This window comes from Tachypleus tridentatus, chromosome 1 (genome assembly GCF_004210375.1).
Source record: "Tachypleus tridentatus isolate NWPU-2018 chromosome 1, ASM421037v1, whole genome shotgun sequence".
Classification (NCBI taxonomy): Eukaryota; Metazoa; Arthropoda; class Merostomata; order Xiphosura; family Limulidae; genus Tachypleus; species Tachypleus tridentatus.
Genome location: NC_134825.1, coordinates 135,054,404 through 135,074,392, shown reverse-complemented (window position 1 = coordinate 135,074,392; position 19,989 = coordinate 135,054,404). Strand labels below are relative to the sequence as shown.

Below are 19,989 nucleotides of genomic sequence, written 5' to 3'. Positions count from 1 at the left end.
CATACTTTACAGTGCAAAGGCTTACTATACTTTGCTATTTTATTTTAATAAAAATGAATTATATTCAAAATCTACCTAAAATTGAAATTTAATATTTAAGTAGTATTATATTTATAAAATATATATGCAGTTTTAATATCTTCAAACAGAAGATGCTTTATGGACTACATTGCTTGGCAAAGATGTTATCAATCCTGTTTTAATGTATTATTGGATCTATATGTGCTTCAGTCGCAATCTTGATCCATTATGGCATAGACTTTACTAACTCATAAAGTATATTATGTTTAATTTTTACTCATTCCTTGAGCAGAATTTTTTCAAAATCCTTCAAGGTTGAATTAAAAGAGTACAGCATGTTTTAGTATTTCCTCTAAATGAAATCCGTCATTGTTAGTTATTCCTGTCTTTAAAAAGTTTTTCTGTATATAATTTTCTCTGTTAGTATTTGGATATGTTGATGAATAACATGCATTATGATACACAGAGGATTTTTGTATTTGGCTATAATATTAACGTAGTTGTTATTGATGCTGTTTTTGTTAACGTGTATTTATCCTTTGGTTAGATTCAGGTTCTAGATGTTTTGTGGGAGTTAACAAGGTCTCCAGATTTACCCAGACATCTAATAGAACAGGCACAAGAAGAGCTTCTTAATATTTTGAATGAAATTTCTCATAAAGACCAAACAAAAAAAAATTACTTGATTCGTTGCTTGGATGACATTAAAAAGGCAAGATTATTTTTTAAGATACAAAAGTAGTTTCTTCAACATAAGTGTTTGTGTTATGAGGAGGCACAAACAATAATTTAAAATATCAAGTTTTACAGCATGTCAGTATTTCATTACATATAAATTTTTTAGTTTTCCAGTTACACTGTTACCCTTTACCAAGAACTTGGTTGTATTATGTGTGCAGAATAAAGAAACATTTATAGTGCTTTTTAAAAGTTGTTTTAATAAAGAAGTAATCCATGAATTATTTGTAGAAATTAATTGTTAAGATAGATATACTTTCACACGTGCATTAATTTAAAAAGGTTAAGTTTCAGTTTGATAGAAAGTGTTTTGATAATGAAACAGTGATAAAACTTTTTTAATCCATTCACTGCTGCACACTCTTTCAACTTGTTTCTGTGCATGTCATGAAGTGTAAATTCAAAATTTAATGAAACCACTTTACTATTAATATATTTAAATGTTTCAAGTATGTTATAATTCAAAGTTTTACATTATCTAAGTTTTTGTTCCTTTATTTTAAAAGAAACATCTAAAACAATAATTAAACTTCAGTTTGGTTATCACATGATGTGCTAGTGGTCAAAAATAGCTTGTGTGTTATTTTTATTTAAAAGAGACTCCATCTGGAATGAATGTGTAGTGTATAGACCAGGGGGTGAGCAACTTCATGGCCACTGGCCACATGTTGCCAGTCGAAAGCACAACTGTGGCCAGCTTGAGTTTAGGAATCAACTTTTTCCATCATTTATTTTTTATTGCAAATTTGGTAATCAGCAACTGCACTGCCTCATTGCTAATGACATGGACTTCATCACTGTTGCAGACACTGCCCAATTTGTAACGTCAGTCTGGTTTAGATGTTTCTTATCAAGTGTGCATTGTTTCGCATGCACTTGCAAACATATTTTTATTGTGCAACTCTCAAGAGTTTAAATATATTTTGTTTTTGATCCCATAATATGGATAAGTGGATAATTCAAAAACCAAAAAAATCCAGATGATGGTGAACACTCAGAAAATAAAGACAATTTAATTCATTCCGACATTACTGCTGAAAAGAAAATAGCGTGTGACTGGAAAAATGTGAAACAAGAATTTAATGAAAGTTGGAAGTTGAAATTTGTAGTGATTGAAGCAAATAATAAGCTAGTGTGTCTTTTGTGTAACAAAATTTTCAGGAATAATAAAGTATACAACCTTAAGTAACACTTTAACAATTTTCACAATGAATTTTATGTAAGATTTCCAGTTGACAACAAAAATCGTATGAATGAAATTAGCCATCTGAAAGCACAACATCATGAATAAAATGGAGGCCTAAAAAGGTTTTTATCATCAACAAAACTAGTTATGTTAACCAGCTATAAAGTAGCTGGGATTCTAGCTCAAAAAAAGAAATAATTTTCTGATGCTGCACAAGTGAAAAAAATATTGATTATGGTCATTGGAACTCTGTTGGAGAATTATGATTTAAAATAAAAAATGATATTCTCCAAAAGGTAAATAATTTGCAATTAAGTTGAAGAACAACTGTCCACAAAATGCTAGAGTTAGCAAAAGACATAGAAAATCAGTTTCTTGAACAACTAAAAGACTGTTTGTACTTTTCTTTAGCACTAGATGAATCAACAGATGTTAGTGACACTACACACTTGATATTGTGGGTTTGATATGCAACTTCAGATCTTCAAGTGAGGGAAGAAATGCTTGGCCTTTGTGGATTATGAGATCGAACATGTGGAAAAAACATCTTTAAAAAATTTCTTGAAATGTCAAAAAATTCAATCTGTATTTTAAACTGGTTTCTATAGCAACAGATGATGCTTTTGCTATGACTGGAGCAAAATTAAGATTTGTTTCTCTTTTGAATCAACATTTAATTGAAAATAATGTAAAGTTTATGCTGCCATCTTTCCATTGCATTTTGCATCAGGAAAATTTGTGTTCAGATGTCTAAAAGTGATGAATTGAAAAATTTGATGAACATTGTTGTAAAAATTGTGAATTATATTAGAAGTAGAACCTCTCTCATCCATCAACAGTTTGTCATAGCAGTGTGATTTGCTTTTACTGTGCTACATGATGGCTCACTTGAATAATTTGAATATGAAACTCCATGAGTTTCAGTTAAAGCTAAACCACCTTGCAGAACAATTACAAAAGAATGATTTGACATATTTTGTGAAGTTGAATAGTCTTCTAGAAAATAACAAGGACTGTGATTTCTCTGATGCTAAAGATGATCTCTATGTAAACTGGACCAAAATTCTATTACAAAAATTTGAATTGCGTTTTTCCGAATTTAAAAATTTGAAATTGGTATTTGAATTTTTGTGGGATCCTTTTCAATTTGACTTAGGAAATTTCACTAAAAAAATTCCATTTTTTTTGTCATTGGATAAGAGTGGATTTGAAGGTGAGATGCTTACCCTGCAAAGTGTAGAATACATAAAAGGTAAACAAAAATGTTTTGTCAAAGAGAAGTGGCTCACTATTCTGATAAATGAGAATCTTCCAAATTTAAAGACAGCAATTTTAAAATTATTTTCTCTGTTTGGATCCACATAGGTGTGTGAGTCAACATTTTCTATGCTAGATTTTCTCAAGTCTAAATACAGATCTTGTCTTACATAAATTTAGAGGCAGAGCTAAAATGCTCATTTATCGTAAATGTTTACCCAAATTTCATGAAATGTGTCGATGAAAACCTTCATCAATTTTCTCATTGAAGGTTAGTTGAAATGCAATTATTTTGATTAAACTAATATCTTTTAACTTTTTACTTTTAAGAGTGTGGTCAACATTGTTTCATTAGCCACAGTTGTGGCCACTATGAAAAATAAGTTGCCCATTCCTAGTATAGACACTAAACTGTAGTTACTGGCTTATTACCTGACAAGTGTTTTAAATTCCATTTGGAGACTTCAGAAAAGGAAGCTATACATCTTTTCACCTAATAATAGCCAGACTAAGGTTTTAAAGTAGAAAAGGAAATCATAAGTTGTAATTTAGTTTTTGAAGGGGATGATTATAAACAGTAGAAGAAATAAATTTTACACTACAATCTCTCAGTGAGTAAAACTGGTATGCATTACTCATTTTGAAGCTAAACTGCTAAAACAGTGTTGAAGGTTTGTCATGGCAAGCATCTTGTTACTTGTTGTTTTGCCTTGTATATATATTAGTTTCATAAATACTTAACTTGTATTTAGGTTTTACTTTTATTTTCTATTTATGCATACTTTATATTTTAAATTTCATATCTTAAATGTTTGATAATTCCTTTAATATAACCCAAATTTTGCTTTGCTCCATGAGGCTTATGTTACTAAACCTCATTTAAAACATTTTGGTAGAAGTTAATGTATCTATGCTGATGATATTGTTTTATTACCCATGGAGACCTGTTGTAGAATATCAACATGAATAATAAAACATAAAGAATAAAGAGGAAAATAATGCATTAAAAATAAACTAGAAGTGATAAGTTAAAGATGTAAAATTATGTACATTGCATAAAGAAGATATTTTAAGATTATTCAGTAAGAGTTAAAGTGTTTGTACATATTCCCATTTCTTTATTTTGAACATTTTGTTTTACTATTTGTAAAAGTTAGTAATAAGGTAGAAAAAAAGTGAAAAATATAATGTAAAATTTACCTGAAAATGTTCTTAAAATATTCATTAGAAGATTCTAGAAATTGTAAGATAAAAAAAAACCACTTTATACCAAACATGAAAATCATCTTTCCCATGAACTGTTAAAAAGCCTGAGTGCAAGAAACTGCAATAAATAATGAATCTGTAGTAGAAGAGCAGAAAAACAAAAAATTTATTTTTCTGAAACTACATATCTTTATGAAAGTCCTTGACAAATTTCAAACAATTTCATCCACAAAGTTTGTTTTTGGAATGAAATATCTGAGAACTCAGTAGTCATAGGGTTAAATATATGTAGTTTTTTGTTTTGTGATTTTAAATTATTATAATTTGTTTCAGGGTGCTTATGTTATGTTATCCCTCAAACTTATACACGAAATAAGTCAGAATATATTGAAGTCAGGTCTCTACAAACAGGATAAGGTAAGCTATAATTTCATTTTATTATTTATAATACATACTAAGTAGAATGGTATAATAGTTTTTGTTATTGTATACCAATATAAGGATTGCTCAAAAGTTTGGGCCTAACCTGAAGAAGAAGAAGAAAAACAAAAAAAAACCTGAAAATTATGATTTTTTTCTGATAAATGTTAAGTTTGAATATTTTTGTGAGTAAACAACATATAATTTAAGGAACATATTTTGTGTGTTGCTGATTTTGGAAGGAACATGATCAGTTTCGAATGTCATGAAGAAGATCATACCTTGTTAATAAAAAAAAAAAATCGACATCACAAGAAATCTATTCCAAGGGTTTCAATAGATTTGTAATTATGTATGAAATGTGGATTCTCTGCTTGAACCCAGGAACACCAAAATTCATCCACTCCAAAAAAGTTCAAGTCACAACCCTCTGCTAGAAATGTCATGATATTAATGCTTCAAGATTTCAAGGGTGTTTTGCTCAGAATGGGGTCATACTATTACGGGAGATTGGTATGCATTCTCGATCAATAACTTGCATCAAGAAATGAAAGACAAAATTGAAGGATTGCTCAAAAATTGAATGCTGTTCATGATGCTAACTTCAAATTACCCAATCACCACTACCGTTTACTCACCAGAGTTAGCTTCAAGTGACTTTTTAATTTCCCCAATCATAAAAGCATGCAGTGTTATAGTGATCTCATGCACACCATCCAATCATGGATTGAGGACAAAGAAAAAGAATTTTTTTTCTGGAAAGCATAAAAGTCTTGAGGGTCATTCCATGTCAAATCATCCAGATTTTGGAAAATTTTCCAGCTGACCCCCTCAGAATGTCTTGAAAAAATCCACATGTGCTCATCTACCCATATAATGAAACATTGCCAAAAATTAGATCAATATCTCTAATAATTTCTGATTTACAGCCATGTAAAATTTAATTAATTTTTGTTTTTTGACGAGTTCTTTTTTGGGCAACTTTGGCTGCTTAAAGCTGCAAGAGTAGTGGTGGTAGAAGACTGAAATTTGGAACACTGACTGAATGAAACTCACAGAATTCAAAAATGGTCTCACACCATGTTTATCATAGCCTTCATAGCCAAAGTTATGCCTTGGACATGAAAATGTATGTGTGACATAAGAGCAATGTGTTATAGGAATCCTGTTTTTAAATTTAAAATATTTATTTAAATGAAACATCAGTTTGAAGACAATTTCATACTTAATATTTGTTAAATTTTATTATTTAGAACAATTTATTTTTTTTCCTTAATTCTGTCAAATGATTACCATTAAATAGTAAAATGCAATAAACTGTTTCTTTGTTTTCAGCCTATTTACTAATTTAAATTGATGTTTTATTTAAGTAATTATTTTAAACATAAAGACTGAATTCCTGTAATGCATTACTTGTATATGGTATACCATATATAAATTTATATGTCCAAGGTGTAACTTTGGCTATGTGAGTTTTACAATACATTGTCTGAGCTCATGTATTAAAGAGCATGCAAAAACACAGCAGGTAATGAGTCATCCATCCTTTGCCACTGTACATAGGAATGTGGCACAAGTATAAGTTCTAAACATTTCAACATCTTGGGGAGTCCTTCTAGCAATGAAATGTTGCACATCAAAATAAGTTTGTGGATACACAAAATAGATCCTGAATTAAAGTTTTAGCTTCACAGACAAGTTTCTTTTTCCTATGAATAGAAAAAATGAAGATTCCAATCAGACTATAGTGTACATACTGTTGGGAATAATGAATTTCTTGACACAGTGTTTCAATGTATTGTTAGATCCTGTATTAATCTATCACCTGTTTACTCTTCTTTTATTTGTTTCATTTACATACTTCTTATGTATTAGGTATGATGTAACTCATCATACTCATAGCCATTAATAACACAATAATTTCTTTGAGCTAAATTCACTCTAATTTTGAATATGATTTATAGTTCCATTAGTTTGTGTTTTCTTTTTTGAATGGCAAAATCTCTTGTTTAAAATTATTAAGCATTGCTTTCTTCCTATTTAATATGACTATTATTGAAAAAATAGTTTACTTATATTTTTGTTGTTGTGTTAACTTTTTGGTTATGGTAACATTAAATACCTATTTGTGCTGTAACACAAAATATTTTTATATACTAACAACTACAGATTTTAATCATTAATTTCTTTGAAGCATCATTGTTGACTAGAATGGTTTTCAGGTTATTTGAACTTTATCCTTTGTAATTAATTATTCAGGCAGTTATTCATGACATGAACAAAACCCATGATGTTGTCAAGCTGGTAACCAGTAGTTTATCTCGCTGTCATAAACAGTCTGTTGCTATTGCAGGAGGTAAACCATTAAATCCTACCATGTTAGTGGATGGTCGATACTCACATGAAGAGGTAAGATTAGATTGTACTCCTGTTTCACAATGTAATGTTGTGTGTATTTGTGAGTAATATTTAATGGTGCAAAATATTTTAATTCTACACTGCTACAAAACTATTATTTATGGCCAAGCCTGTCTGAAGATTCTTGCTTTGACAATATGTACTTTTTACTGAATTTTTTTAGAGCTTTCAACATTGAGTTTGGTATATTGACAGTATTCTGAAGAGTTGCTATTATTACACTTTGAAATGTTACAATTGTTTTTTACCATACATGCATTATTCCTATGATTTTTAGTGTGTGGTAAGCCATCTAAGTTTCCTGCAGTTTTTGCTTCAAGATGGAAGCCAATACCTACCATGGAGTCGAAGTAAAGAAGTGTGGGAAACATTGGTCTCAAATTCTGAGTCATGTGAAATTGACAGAGAGGTTAGTAAATGTATTTCATTCTTTCTAAGGTTTTTGATTTCATTATCAGTATCACTTAGTTGTATTTTCATATGTTATATCAGGATACTTTATATGATTCTTGAAAGAGAAATATCACCCTTTGACTCTCATTTTATGCTTTCTTTATGTTGCTGCTTTAAGATATGATTTACATAATAATATTTATCATTATTCATATATTACCTCCAACAGACAGTCTTTTTTATTAAATTGTTGGAAAAGGTATTAAAGTTGGAGAAAATATTTAGCATAAGAAATTTGTGGATGATTAATCAAGCCTTTTGTAAGTAATGCTTTTTTCCCAACTGCCAAAGTATATTCTATGTTTAGAAATTTAGATATTCAATTTAAGACTTGGAATATGTGTTTATATACATATCCAAAATTTAGATATTCAGTTTGAGACTTGGAATTAAGATATTTGTTGTCATGCAATTGAGTTTCATTTTTATGTAAAGATAAACATAAAAATTTTAGTTGTTATTGTCTCTTTGATTCGTTTAAAAGAAAATAATAATATTTCTAGATTTGCTATGAATGGTTCACCCAATGTCTTCAAGACCTAGAAACTGACACCCAGTCTCAATTGTTTCAACAGAAATTGTTGAAACTTGACTCTTCCCAGCTCTCATCAAAAGGTATTTTAATATGTAATTTTTTAAATAACATTTGCACTGTAACATTCAGTTTCTTTTATCACATACAAATAGCATTACACATAAAATTTTGATTGCCATAGTTCCATCTGATGAGTTCTGGTATTCAGTGGAATACTTCTTGAGCTGTGACTTATAATAAGTGAAAAAAAACAAAAAACGGTACTATAATGCTGGATTAATTAAAAGAAATTTGGCAAAAGTGTTTACAGTCAAACATAATATTTATCTTTTGGTTTGACTTATTTAAAAAAAAAGATAGGAGTAAGTAGAGCATCGTCTGATATATAGAGTTTGAGGATCCAAGGGATCCGTTATTGTAAAATGTTGAGAGTTGAAAAGAGAAGTTCCTATGCAGAGCTCTGCAAGATGCAACTTTTGAGACAAAACACTGTTGTGTGTTTTCACAAAATGATACATTTGGTTATAAAATGATTCACACTTTAAATTTAAATACTGTATTACTTCAAATTTAAGTTGCACCTTTTCTCACATTTTTCCAAGCTGAAAATTAGGGTACATCTTAAATTCAAGGTATCATTTTTCACTCTTTGAAAGTCTTGACTACATCATTTTCTTCGAACAACAAAGATTTACAAAAAAATTTCTATTAACAAACAGATTGGACTATATTTTAAAAAGAATTTAGCATAGAAAGTCTGAAAAATGTCATATTTGCTGATCTCAGTGTCTCTTGCGTTGTAGTGGGATATCACTGTCCTTAGTCTTTGTCTGACATTTCTGTTGTTCAGATGCTATTTTATTGTGTTTTTTATTTTTATTACATTTTTTACCCATAGAAAAGCATTTTACTTATGATACTGATTTTAAAAGAAAAGTTATTTTGTGCACCAAACGGATTGGGAATTATGCAGACGTTAAAGAGTATACAGTGAGTGAGGCAAATATATGTCATTGGCTTGGTGTGAAAATCAAGCTGTGTTTTCCTGCAAGAAAAGTACAATGTCATTTTCTAGCCCAAGAAAAGAAAGACATCCTGAAATTGATGATGCCATTTTAACATATTTCAGAGAGTTACAAAATTAAGGATTGGCTGTAATGAGAGAAGTCTTAATGTTAAAAGCAAAAGAATGTGCAGGAAATAGTGGTATTTCATTCAAGGCTACTCATGGCTGGTATGAGAAATTTATGAAAAAGAAGGTTTATTGTTATGGTGAAGACAACAGTTAGTCAAAAATTAGTCAGATTTTGAAGATGCAGAAGATAGAATGCGAGGTAACATTCTTTTGGACAATGGTGAATCGTAAGTCAGAAGAAACATTGAAGTAGTATTCTGATTAAATAAAGAAAGCAGGAAGAAGCATTATTGTAATGAAAATTTATAATATCTTGTATATTTAATATTTTTATTATATTTCATTTTAAATACATTATTAACATTTTTGATTCATTAATAATCATTTTTGAAACATATTTACTCCTTTCTAATTATCATCCAAATGTTTTTTCCTGAAAATCCTTTTTAAAAGTGGGGTGCATCTTAAATTAGAGGGTGTCTTAAATTTGAAGTAATACAGTGTATTTCTTTAATTATATTTGTTTCTTTAGCTATGGTGAAAGTATTTCTTACTTTTGTTGTCACAGTTAGAAAATTTAAAATTAGGAGTACAATGGCAGAGGATGAGTATTTTTTGTCTTTTAGTATTCTGTCCATTGATTTTTGTGGTGTTTATAAATTTTGCTACATTTTTACTTATCTTTCATAGGAGTGAAATTATCATATGCAACAGAAAGACCATCCTGTAAATGAAAGTGATGAAAATAGAAGCTTAATGAATAAGGAATTGTATAAATTAATAAGTAAATACATCAAGCATGAGTTAATAAATGTATTATTGGAAATCTTTGAAATTATTTTGTTCAAAACTATTAAGCATGACTATATGTACTATGAAATGCTATGGGAGCCTTTATCATGAAAATGAACATGATTTTCAAATGTCTGAGAAATGTAGTGAAATGTATAATTTTGCATGCCTGGGACTGGCAAGGACCTTAGATTTCATTTCCATTTTGTAACACTGGAGAAAAAACAAAGAAAATGGAATAAAAAATTATCAAGTGATGGATAAATAAGAAATAGTATTTCAGTTATTTATTAGCATTCCACCTGATATGATTAAATCAGGTCTTGTAAGCCTTCATCTCTTTGCAATAAATACCTTTTCAGCAATAATGGCTGATAGGCTTTATCCATTTTTTTGGTCACTAACTTTTCCTACTGGATAATCTGAGTATTTGTTTTTTAGTAGTAGTTATGTGAATACTTCAAGTATTTATTTGTTTTTCATGAGAAACTGATTTTTAAAATATACATGATTTATTTTCACTTTTTAGAGGTACAAACCTTTAGCAACATCTACTAAACCTTCTCTTCTAATTTTTTTTTAAACCAATCACTTTCAGTTTGTATTTAGTGATTATTAGTACCTTTGTTATGGTGGTCTCATAAAGAAGATGAATCAGAAAATATTTGAAAAACATACTGGATATTTAAAGTAAAAAATATCTTAAATTTAAAATAAAAGAGTCAAACTATATCCTATTCCATTTTTCTGTTCATTAACTTAAGAATAGACTAACAAAAGAAAACTAATAGTTATGCATGAAGTTTAAAGTTATTCACTGATAAGATTAGTAATCCTGGAAATGTCCATAGATTTTGTCTACTTCTAAGTGTGCGAACCATGAGTGAGACTGATGCTATGTAAACTATCATTTAATTATGAAATCAGGTTCAGTAAGAAATTTAATTTTCAATATTTGTTCTTTAGTGGCCCTTGGAAAAATTGTAGCCAGAAATTTCTACTTCCCAATAAATTATTTGTAATTGAAAAATCTTTATGAACTTCATGTAGCTCACAGCTCAATAACTTAAACTATTCAAGCCAAAATGTCTAAAATTAAAAATTTATGTGAAATAATATGGTAAAATTTATTTATAACAAAAGTCAAGGAAATGTGGATAATTTTTTGACTTGCATTTTTCTTTGCATTGCTGGTTTCTCATAGTTAATTTGAAAATGATTTCAGATCAATCATTTTGTATTTGAGGCATTATCACTAATTTTTCACATATCATGAAAAGGCACTGGTTTTATGTCTCAAATTAGTTTTACAGTGGTATCTCTTAAAAGAGTAACTTGCTGTTAATAATTTAAGGAAATAAGGCTTTGCTACCTTAGTTTTTCCTTATAGCAAGTTTGCTTCAAAAATTCTTTGAGAAAAGAAAATTGTTAAAATGTTAAATAAATTGTATGAGTTACACTTGTTTAAAAACAAACAGGAATGTATTTGTGTAGTCATCAAAGATCATATGAATCAGAATTTTTTTACAACATGTTTTCATGCTGTTTTATAGCTGAAATAGTTCCATGTATAAATTTAAATTATTCTATTTTGTTAATTTTTTTAACAAATCAGTTTTGGGAATTTTATTTATAATGTATTCACAAACCCAATTATATGAGTTATTTGTGAGTTAGCAAGCTTAAATGATGTTTAGAATTATGTGAAAATCAATTATCTAGACACAATGTAATTTTACCACAAACTTAATTCATCTCAAGTACAATACAAAATCAACTAATGTTAAAATGCTATTTTTATTGTTTGGAACAAACATTTCATTGCTTTTGTGTTTAAACAGTACTGTGCAAAAGTGTTAGGAAAAGATAATATTTTATCATTCATTCCATTTTATGAGGCTAATTCTTCCATGTTATTACAGAATGTAAATTTTAACTTTATAGTAATACTTCACTGATCTTTGTTGACAACTGAATGAGCCCAGGTGAGAACATTTATCATTCTTTTTAATTTCCATGTGCTTGAACCAACAGTGTGTCATAAGAGTTCTGCTTGAATGAATATACAAATAAAATTCAAGGTATGAAATAACTGTTATGGTACCCTATACAGTGTCTTAACTACACAGAAAGAAGCTAACAAGGAGTTAGTGTATAATATAGGCATGTGCTAGAAGAAACCAATTTAATAGCACTCCACACATAAAAACAGTGTTTGACATTGTATATTAAGTTGTGTTGTCATTCCATAGCCCAAAAAACAAAAGTACAAAAACTGGACTGTTGGAGAGCAGAAAAGGGTGTTAGGGACAGATGACTTGAGGTTTGAAATATTTGGTTCAAAATGCAGGTTGTACATTCAACAGAAGAAAGGTGAAAAATATTTAGCTCAATGTATAGCACCTGTGTTGAACTATAGGGGAGTTAGTGTGATGTTTTTTTCTGCTGAAGTGACAGGAGGTACTTGCAAAATAGATGGAATAATGGACTAGTGCAAGTACTATTAGATAATGATCTATCATGGTATACCCAATGGTTTGCACATTATTTGAAAAAGATTCTAACACCAAGAAAATAATGACACCAAATGCTCATCCAACCTTTGCAGAAATTACTTAGCTTAGAAAGAAACTGCTGGGATCATTCAAATGATTCAAGGGCCACAAAAAAAGCTCCAGTTTCAACCCATTTGTGCAGACAGGAGATTTGATACGTCAAAAACTTTAGAAATCAAAAGTTACTTTCAAAGGAACCATTGAGAATGTATTAAAGACATTTGGAGTAAAATCCCAAAGAACACTTTCATTAAATATTTTACATAAATGCTTGAAAGACTGTCTACAGTCAGTAAAACAAAAGGGGGGGGGACAAAAATATTAACTGTTTGCTGAACTCAAGCACTTTTTACTGCATTTCTTCTGTATCAAATACTAAGATTAATAACATTTTGATATTTCACCTGTGATTTACCTTCCATTGTTCCTTGAAAATAGTCTGAAGTATAATTTTTTGCTTTGTCCTAACACTTTTGCATAGTACTGTAGCTGCATTTTATTGTTCAAAAAATAAACATTGTTAACAGCAAATAATGGTTGCAACAGCCATTGTGTACTTGTCAGCTTAGGATTAAACCACATAATTTGATTCATGATTTGTAGGCTTTATGCCATTAACATTGAGAAAGGAAATATATAAGTACTGTACTAGGAAATTACGAAAAGCTAAGCATGTATCAGTAAATTAAATGATAAACATTATTTTCTTGATGTAATATGTGACTATCAATTATTCAAAATTTAAGATTCTGAAGTAATTTTTTTTATGTTTACAGGATTTAGATGTTTCAAAACTTACTTTGAAAGTGTCAATATAGCAGAGCACAAGCTAAGGAGATCTGTAACAGATGTGGTGAGTTTGTGTATATCTAATATATAATTTGATGTAATTTTATGGAGAAGAAAAAATAAAGTAAGATAAATCAATGGGAAAGAATTATAATTCTCTGCTTGCCTTTTTGTGGTAAGAATGTGAGACACCATGGACTTGGATGCTCACATCTGCTATGTATTTTTTGAATATGTTGTGTGAAAATCATGCTATCCATTCTTTTGATATAATGTGTTACCAAATATTTTGTGACTTGTTTAAATGATAATATATCATACAAAGTTAAGCATTTAACAGTGTAATGGACTGTTAGTATTGAAACAAAATTTGTACAAAAAATGGCATTTACAATATGAAAACACAGTATGTGCTGAAATATAAATTTATATTAATGTGTGAATTTTTTTTATCAGATTGTAGAAAAGTTGGACCTCACAGGATTGGACTTTCTTTGGCAAATTGCTCTGACTTCACCATGGGAAGACATAGCTGAGATGGCTATTGATAACTTGATGAAAATGTCTTATCATTCAGTATCTGCAAAACTGAAAAAGGTGATTTATGACTCACTTAAAAATACTGAATTGTACTGGTTTCTTATGTTTTTTAAACTGTTGCTCTGTTGTTGTTTTTTTCAGAGGAATAATGTTTAACCCTTTAACATTGGGTCACATGTCAAAGACCACGTCATCTCATTTGTTAATTTCCATTCAAAATTTTATTGAACTACTATATAAATTTATGTTAAGTTTGGTATCGAATGTAGATTATAATGCAAACTTTATTATTATGTATGAGTTAATTACTTAATTTGAAAGTAAATATTAAAAGAACACCTAAATATAATTTATGTGAGTCACATGGTATGTTAAAGGCGGCACTGGTTCAAATTTTATATTTATGGTGTCAAGACACTGAATCTGTGGTTTTGTATGAATAACAAACTCAAATCACCAATATTGACACTCTAGGAGATAAAATACAAACCTCATATCTATTTATTTTGCTGAGATATGGCATATGTAATGAATCATACACAGTATCCCCATTCCTCTCATTCCATTTTTGGAAACAGTGCCTTACATTCGGTTACTTCAATATATGACATGTGAATAAACAATCAGCAGCATAGGATGTCATACTAGTGGCTTCTTAGCAATTTTGATCTGTTAAAAGGATACCATGTTCTTTCGAACTGATTTCAAGGAGGTAGGTTGTGTCTTTAGTTTGCTAGAAGTTTCATGTTTTCTTTAAACTTGAATACAGTTTAGTTACTAAGTTTGATAAGTTATAGTAGAATTCTATGGTATTGATATAGTAATTTATAATTCTGTGGTTATTCAACTATATAGAAAAAAAAAGATGTAAAAAATATTTTGATTCATAACTTACATGTGCGCAGTTTTAAAAGGCTTAGTAACCTGTGTCCAGTAGCATTTGAGTTAAAGTGTTGTAGCTAGAAGAAATAATTGTTTGTTTTACATCTTTATTTTTAGTTCTACATTTTAAGAAAAATAAGATAAATAAATAGTAATAATCTGTATACATATATGATGCGTAATAATTGAAATGCAACTGTATATTACAAAATACTAGTCCACTAAAACATATCTATAACAGTGTCACTTTGTAAAAACTAAAGGTCGGTCTTATATCACTGGATATGGTGACATGGGCAAACATGCATTGCATCAGTGCAAGTTATATAATGTGAGCCAGCTGTGACTGGAAGGTCAGTTTAATAAAAAATAATATATATGTAAATAGATAATATTATAAGACTTATGCTACTTAGATTAAATATTTTTATTTTCATGTTATACTTTGTAGTCATTCTAGCATGAAAAATTGCATAGTTTTTAATGATGGTTACAAGGTCAGTCAAGTCAATAGATTTCACAACATTGTTAGGGTAGAGAAAATAACAGACAAAATATGAAATATTAACAAAAACAATGTGTGTAGGAGGTTTTAGAGATTACAAATAATAGTTGAGATTTTTGGACTAAATATTTTTTTAATCACATCAGAAAAATCAATTCACATTCAGACTAGTAACAAAATAGACTCAATATTTCAGAAACATTTCTGTATTAAAAATACTTCATTAGGAGATATGATTTTTTCTGTACAAAAAAAACAAACAAACTTGTAATACTCACTAAAAATCTACCAAACTTATAGAGATAGAGGTACTGCACCAAAAGTTAAAGTATAAATAGTTAATGTCCTGTGAAGACTGGTATGCCAGCATGGTTCTTCACTGCCTTATTCTACCTCCATTTGAACCTTTATCCTCCTGTTTTTTTTTCACTTGTCCCTTAAGACCTACTTCATATTCCAATTAGCCTGTGGGTGTCATTGCTCTTATGTATTTGCTGTTGATGTCTCATGCATTCTGTATCATTCCATGCATATTCTAATTTATCTTGATCAGTCTTTTCTTCCCAAGGTGTTGGTATTTCATGAAGGTAGTTTTTCCTCTTTACCATTTTCCCTTCCTTTTTTCTTCCACCTTCTTTCTCAACCCAATTAGAGTACACTTCTGTGTCCTGTAAGTGTGTTTAGTTGTTACATTGCCTGCTTGCTTTCCTTTTATGGTTCATGTTTCTACCTTTTCAGGTAAGGTATCTTACCATTTCCCTGACATATTACCTCCACCATTCATTGGAGGACATTCTTTAAGCATGCTTGTGAACAACTACTCATATGTTTCTCTTGCACCATTTGCACTAGGCTGCTGTTTCTTCCTGATCAGAGCACTATTTTCCATCTGTAGTCATCCTTCAAATATAGACGTGACATGACTGGGTAAGTTATCTTTTTTATGTACATTTTAAGTTATTACTAGGGCATTCTTCTTTTTCTGTTATCACATTTCTAGCTTGTGGCAAGTGTTGCCTGTCCAGATATACTTGTACATCACAAATCTGCACTCTGTGCCCATGTTGCTATCATAAAATGCAATATTCCCATGGCCAGTAATACACACTATTGAGATGGAGTGTTCCACAATATCACTAATAGGTTTTCCCCTTGTGATATATTTGTTTCATTAATTTTCCTATTTCAGACTGTATTAACCCGTGGACTTACATTGGTAAAGCTGTACAGCCCTATACAAGGAGATGATGATTATGAGTTGATCTGTCACATTACAGTTCATCTCTTCAATTGGGATCCCTCATGCTATCATTACATGGATGTCAGTTCCTGGTGACTGGTGTTAAATTTAGAGCAGAACCAATCCTTATAAGTCTTCATGTGTTGCCTGTGTTTTTTCCTATTCCTCATTCATTTTTGCCTTCTGATCACACAAACAAGGGGATAATGTTGAATGAGGTGACAGCTCCATATCAAGGAGTTTTTGTGGTCTGAACCTGCTTTTAGCAATGGGAGCCCATCAAATTGAGTTGGAATATGATATAACATCCGTAGGGGCATATCTCTTACTGACATCATTCAACTGTCAGGTTTCTGGAGGTATATTTAGTTGTGGATGTTGAACATTTGCCCATTTTGTAGATCAGTTTACACAGTATATTCTTCAGTTCTAGTGCTCTTGAGGTGAAGATAGTGTGGACCCTTCTACCATGGATTGGAGATTATATTACCAGTACCACTTGATTTTTGACTGGAATCGGTCTGCTGTGTAGGGTCTCTTTTGCCCTCACCCGTCTACTCCTTACAGCACATTCAGCTTTGCTTTCTCCCGCATTACTGTCAGAGAAGAATTGATTTAGAACATCTCTCTCATAGAATTGAGGTTATGATATCATGTGGTTTGTATCTATGACACTTCTTTTCACACTGGGCACAAAGTATACATGATACAGAAGTGGTGCATAATCCCAAATGCAATTCTCTATTAAGAGAAGTATCATTATAAGGTGTCCTTCAGAAGCTTTCGATGGGTGCTTCTTTTTATTTCTCATACTGGTCATTCTACTTCTTCAGTGTGGAATTCTATCTATATATGTGAGTGGAGGTACTGATAGGTACTTACTTCCTTTCTTACTTTTCATCCTTCCTCCTCACTGAAAACCTGTGCTTCCTTTTCTGCCTAAACTCAAAGTGGTAGTTCAGTATAATTGAATAGAGGGAATCAGATACATCAGGAAAGTGTGTTGCACTTCTGTTGGTGGAGGATTGGCACATGCTGGAATTATTCAGTAGAGAAGCTATTTAAAATATTAAAAGTAAATATGAAGCAAAACCTCATTTGATTCACCACTTATATTACTCAGTGAGGTGATAATTCACATATCTTGAGCTTCATGCAGTCCAAGTAGGTTTTAAAGCAGAAAATTTTTGTGAGAAAAATAAAAGCATTAACCCTTTCACAATGGACTCCGTATAATATACATCAGCTTGTCTACACATTAGCACACTAAGTATTTGCACTATAACTTTTGTTACAGCATGGATATCTTCACAAAATTTGGTAAATTTTTGTTAAGATTAGAAGTATTTTGTATACAGAAAATCAGATTTTTAATGAAATATTTGTACTAAAGATTTGTTGGTGAAAATAAAGTCTGATTTATTACTAGTCTTGAGTGCAAAGTGATTTCATGTTATGTTTAAAAAAACTGTTCTTCATTATAAAAATCTCAAATATTATTTGCATAATTTCTGAAACCTAAATACATTTTGAATGTTTGTTTTCAGTAAGACTTTATATTTTATGTTACTTTCTGTACTCTAGCTATATAAGGTCTGTATCTTAACCAACCTTATAATCATCATAAAAGAATTAGGAAATAAATATAAGTTATGCTTTTTCATGCTAGAATGATTACATATTGTAACACAAAAATACAGGAGTTTAGTCTAAGTAGCTTAAGTCTCATAATGCTATGTATAATATACGTATATTTATTATTTTTTATTATATTGACCCTCCAGTTATGCCTACCTAACAGTACATAAATTGCATTGATGAGGTGCACATGCACTCAGGTCACATATTTAGTAATACAGGGTATTCAAAAAGTCACTGTGCAGTTTTGTAATCATATTTTATTCAGTCTATTTCAAGCCAGCAACTGATAGCAATGTTTAGAAACAAAATAAGAAAGATCCAGGCCTGTATTGATGCCAATGGGGGTCACTTTCAACGTTGTTTATTATTGTCATTCATATTTACCTCCTGTATTCTCTATTGAAACATGTCTATTAATAAATATATAAGTGCGTAATGACTTTTCAAACACCCTGTATAAAACTGACTTTTAGTGTTCCCTGGTTTTGCTGTGTTTTATTGGATTATTATTTTGTAATATACAATCACATTTCAACTATTATGCATTTTATATATATGTATATAGATTATTACTATTTTTTACACAATTTTTTTAGGTTTTCATACATTCCAAACTGTTGATTGGTTATTCACATGTCATACATTGATATGAGTGTATATAAGGGACCATTTCCAAAAATTGAAATAGGTGAAAGGAGCCACCATGTTTAATACATAAGCCATATCTCAGCAAAATATAAAAATATCAGGCTCTTATTTTATATTCTAGCTTGTAAGTATTAGTAATCTGAGTTTCTAATTTGTACAAAACTATAGATTTAGTATTATACATTACAAACATCTAAGTTTAAACAGTGATGCATTCAACATACTACATGACTCACTAAAATCTATTTTTAAATTTGTTCTTTTAATACTTACTTGGGCCCAGCATGGCCAGGTGGGCTGAGGCATTCGACTCATAATCTGAGGGTTGCGGGTTCAAATCCCCGTTGTACCAAACATGCTCACCCTTTCAGTTGTGGGGGCGATATAATGTGATGGTCAATTCCACTATTTGTTAGTAAAATAGTAGCCCAAGAGTTGGCAGTGGGTGGTGATGGCTAACTGCATTCCCTTTAGTCATACACTGTTAAATTAGGGATGGCTAGCATAGATAGCCCTCGTGTAGCTTTGAGCAAAATAAAAAAAACAAACTTAAAAATAAGAAACTAACTCACATATAATATTAAAATTTATGATCTACAATTTCATTCCAATCTTTGTAACATAAATTCATAAATTAATTGTTAAATAAAATTTTGAATGCAAATCAACAAACAAGATGACAGGGCCTTTGACCATGACCCATTGTGAAAGGGTTAAAGGGAGTGAGTGACTTGAAAATATGAGTTTTAGATGCAAGTCAAATATTCTTTAGACACATTGTCATAAAGAAGTTGGAACAGATGACTCTTAAATACCTATTATTATAGAAATTAGCATTTTTTGGTTGCTATATATAATAACCATGTTTTATGACAACTGTGAAGCAAAAGTAAAGATCTGTTGACTTACTGTCACTGGTAATTAATTATGAAAAGATGATTGATGAAATAGTGAGACAGTACAGTACAAAATATTACTGGGTTAATTTTTGCATATAGGATCCCAAATTTAAAAGAATATGAGTTTAT

At 30.2% G+C, this 19,989-nt stretch overlaps 1 protein-coding gene across 10 annotated transcripts in view; it reads left to right on the top strand.

Annotated features, from left to right (window-relative positions):
• LOC143224859 (ubiquitin carboxyl-terminal hydrolase 24-like) overlaps positions 1 to 19,989 on the top strand; it is a 277,830-nt gene that overhangs the window by 99,385 nt on the left and 158,456 nt on the right. For all 10 annotated transcript variants that reach the window (XR_013013468.1, XM_076453271.1, XM_076453297.1 and 7 more), the window contains 7 exons: positions 569 to 733; positions 4,742 to 4,825; positions 7,088 to 7,237; positions 7,524 to 7,655; positions 8,203 to 8,314; positions 13,493 to 13,569; positions 13,962 to 14,102. Coding sequence is in view for 9 of the 10 variants with exons in the window: in XM_076453271.1 (XP_076309386.1) it covers positions 569 to 733; positions 4,742 to 4,825; positions 7,088 to 7,237; positions 7,524 to 7,655; positions 8,203 to 8,314; positions 13,493 to 13,569; positions 13,962 to 14,102 (861 nt within the window). In the remaining variant the exon portion in view is untranslated. The remainder of the gene's footprint in view (positions 1 to 568; positions 734 to 4,741; positions 4,826 to 7,087; positions 7,238 to 7,523; positions 7,656 to 8,202; positions 8,315 to 13,492; positions 13,570 to 13,961; positions 14,103 to 19,989) is intronic.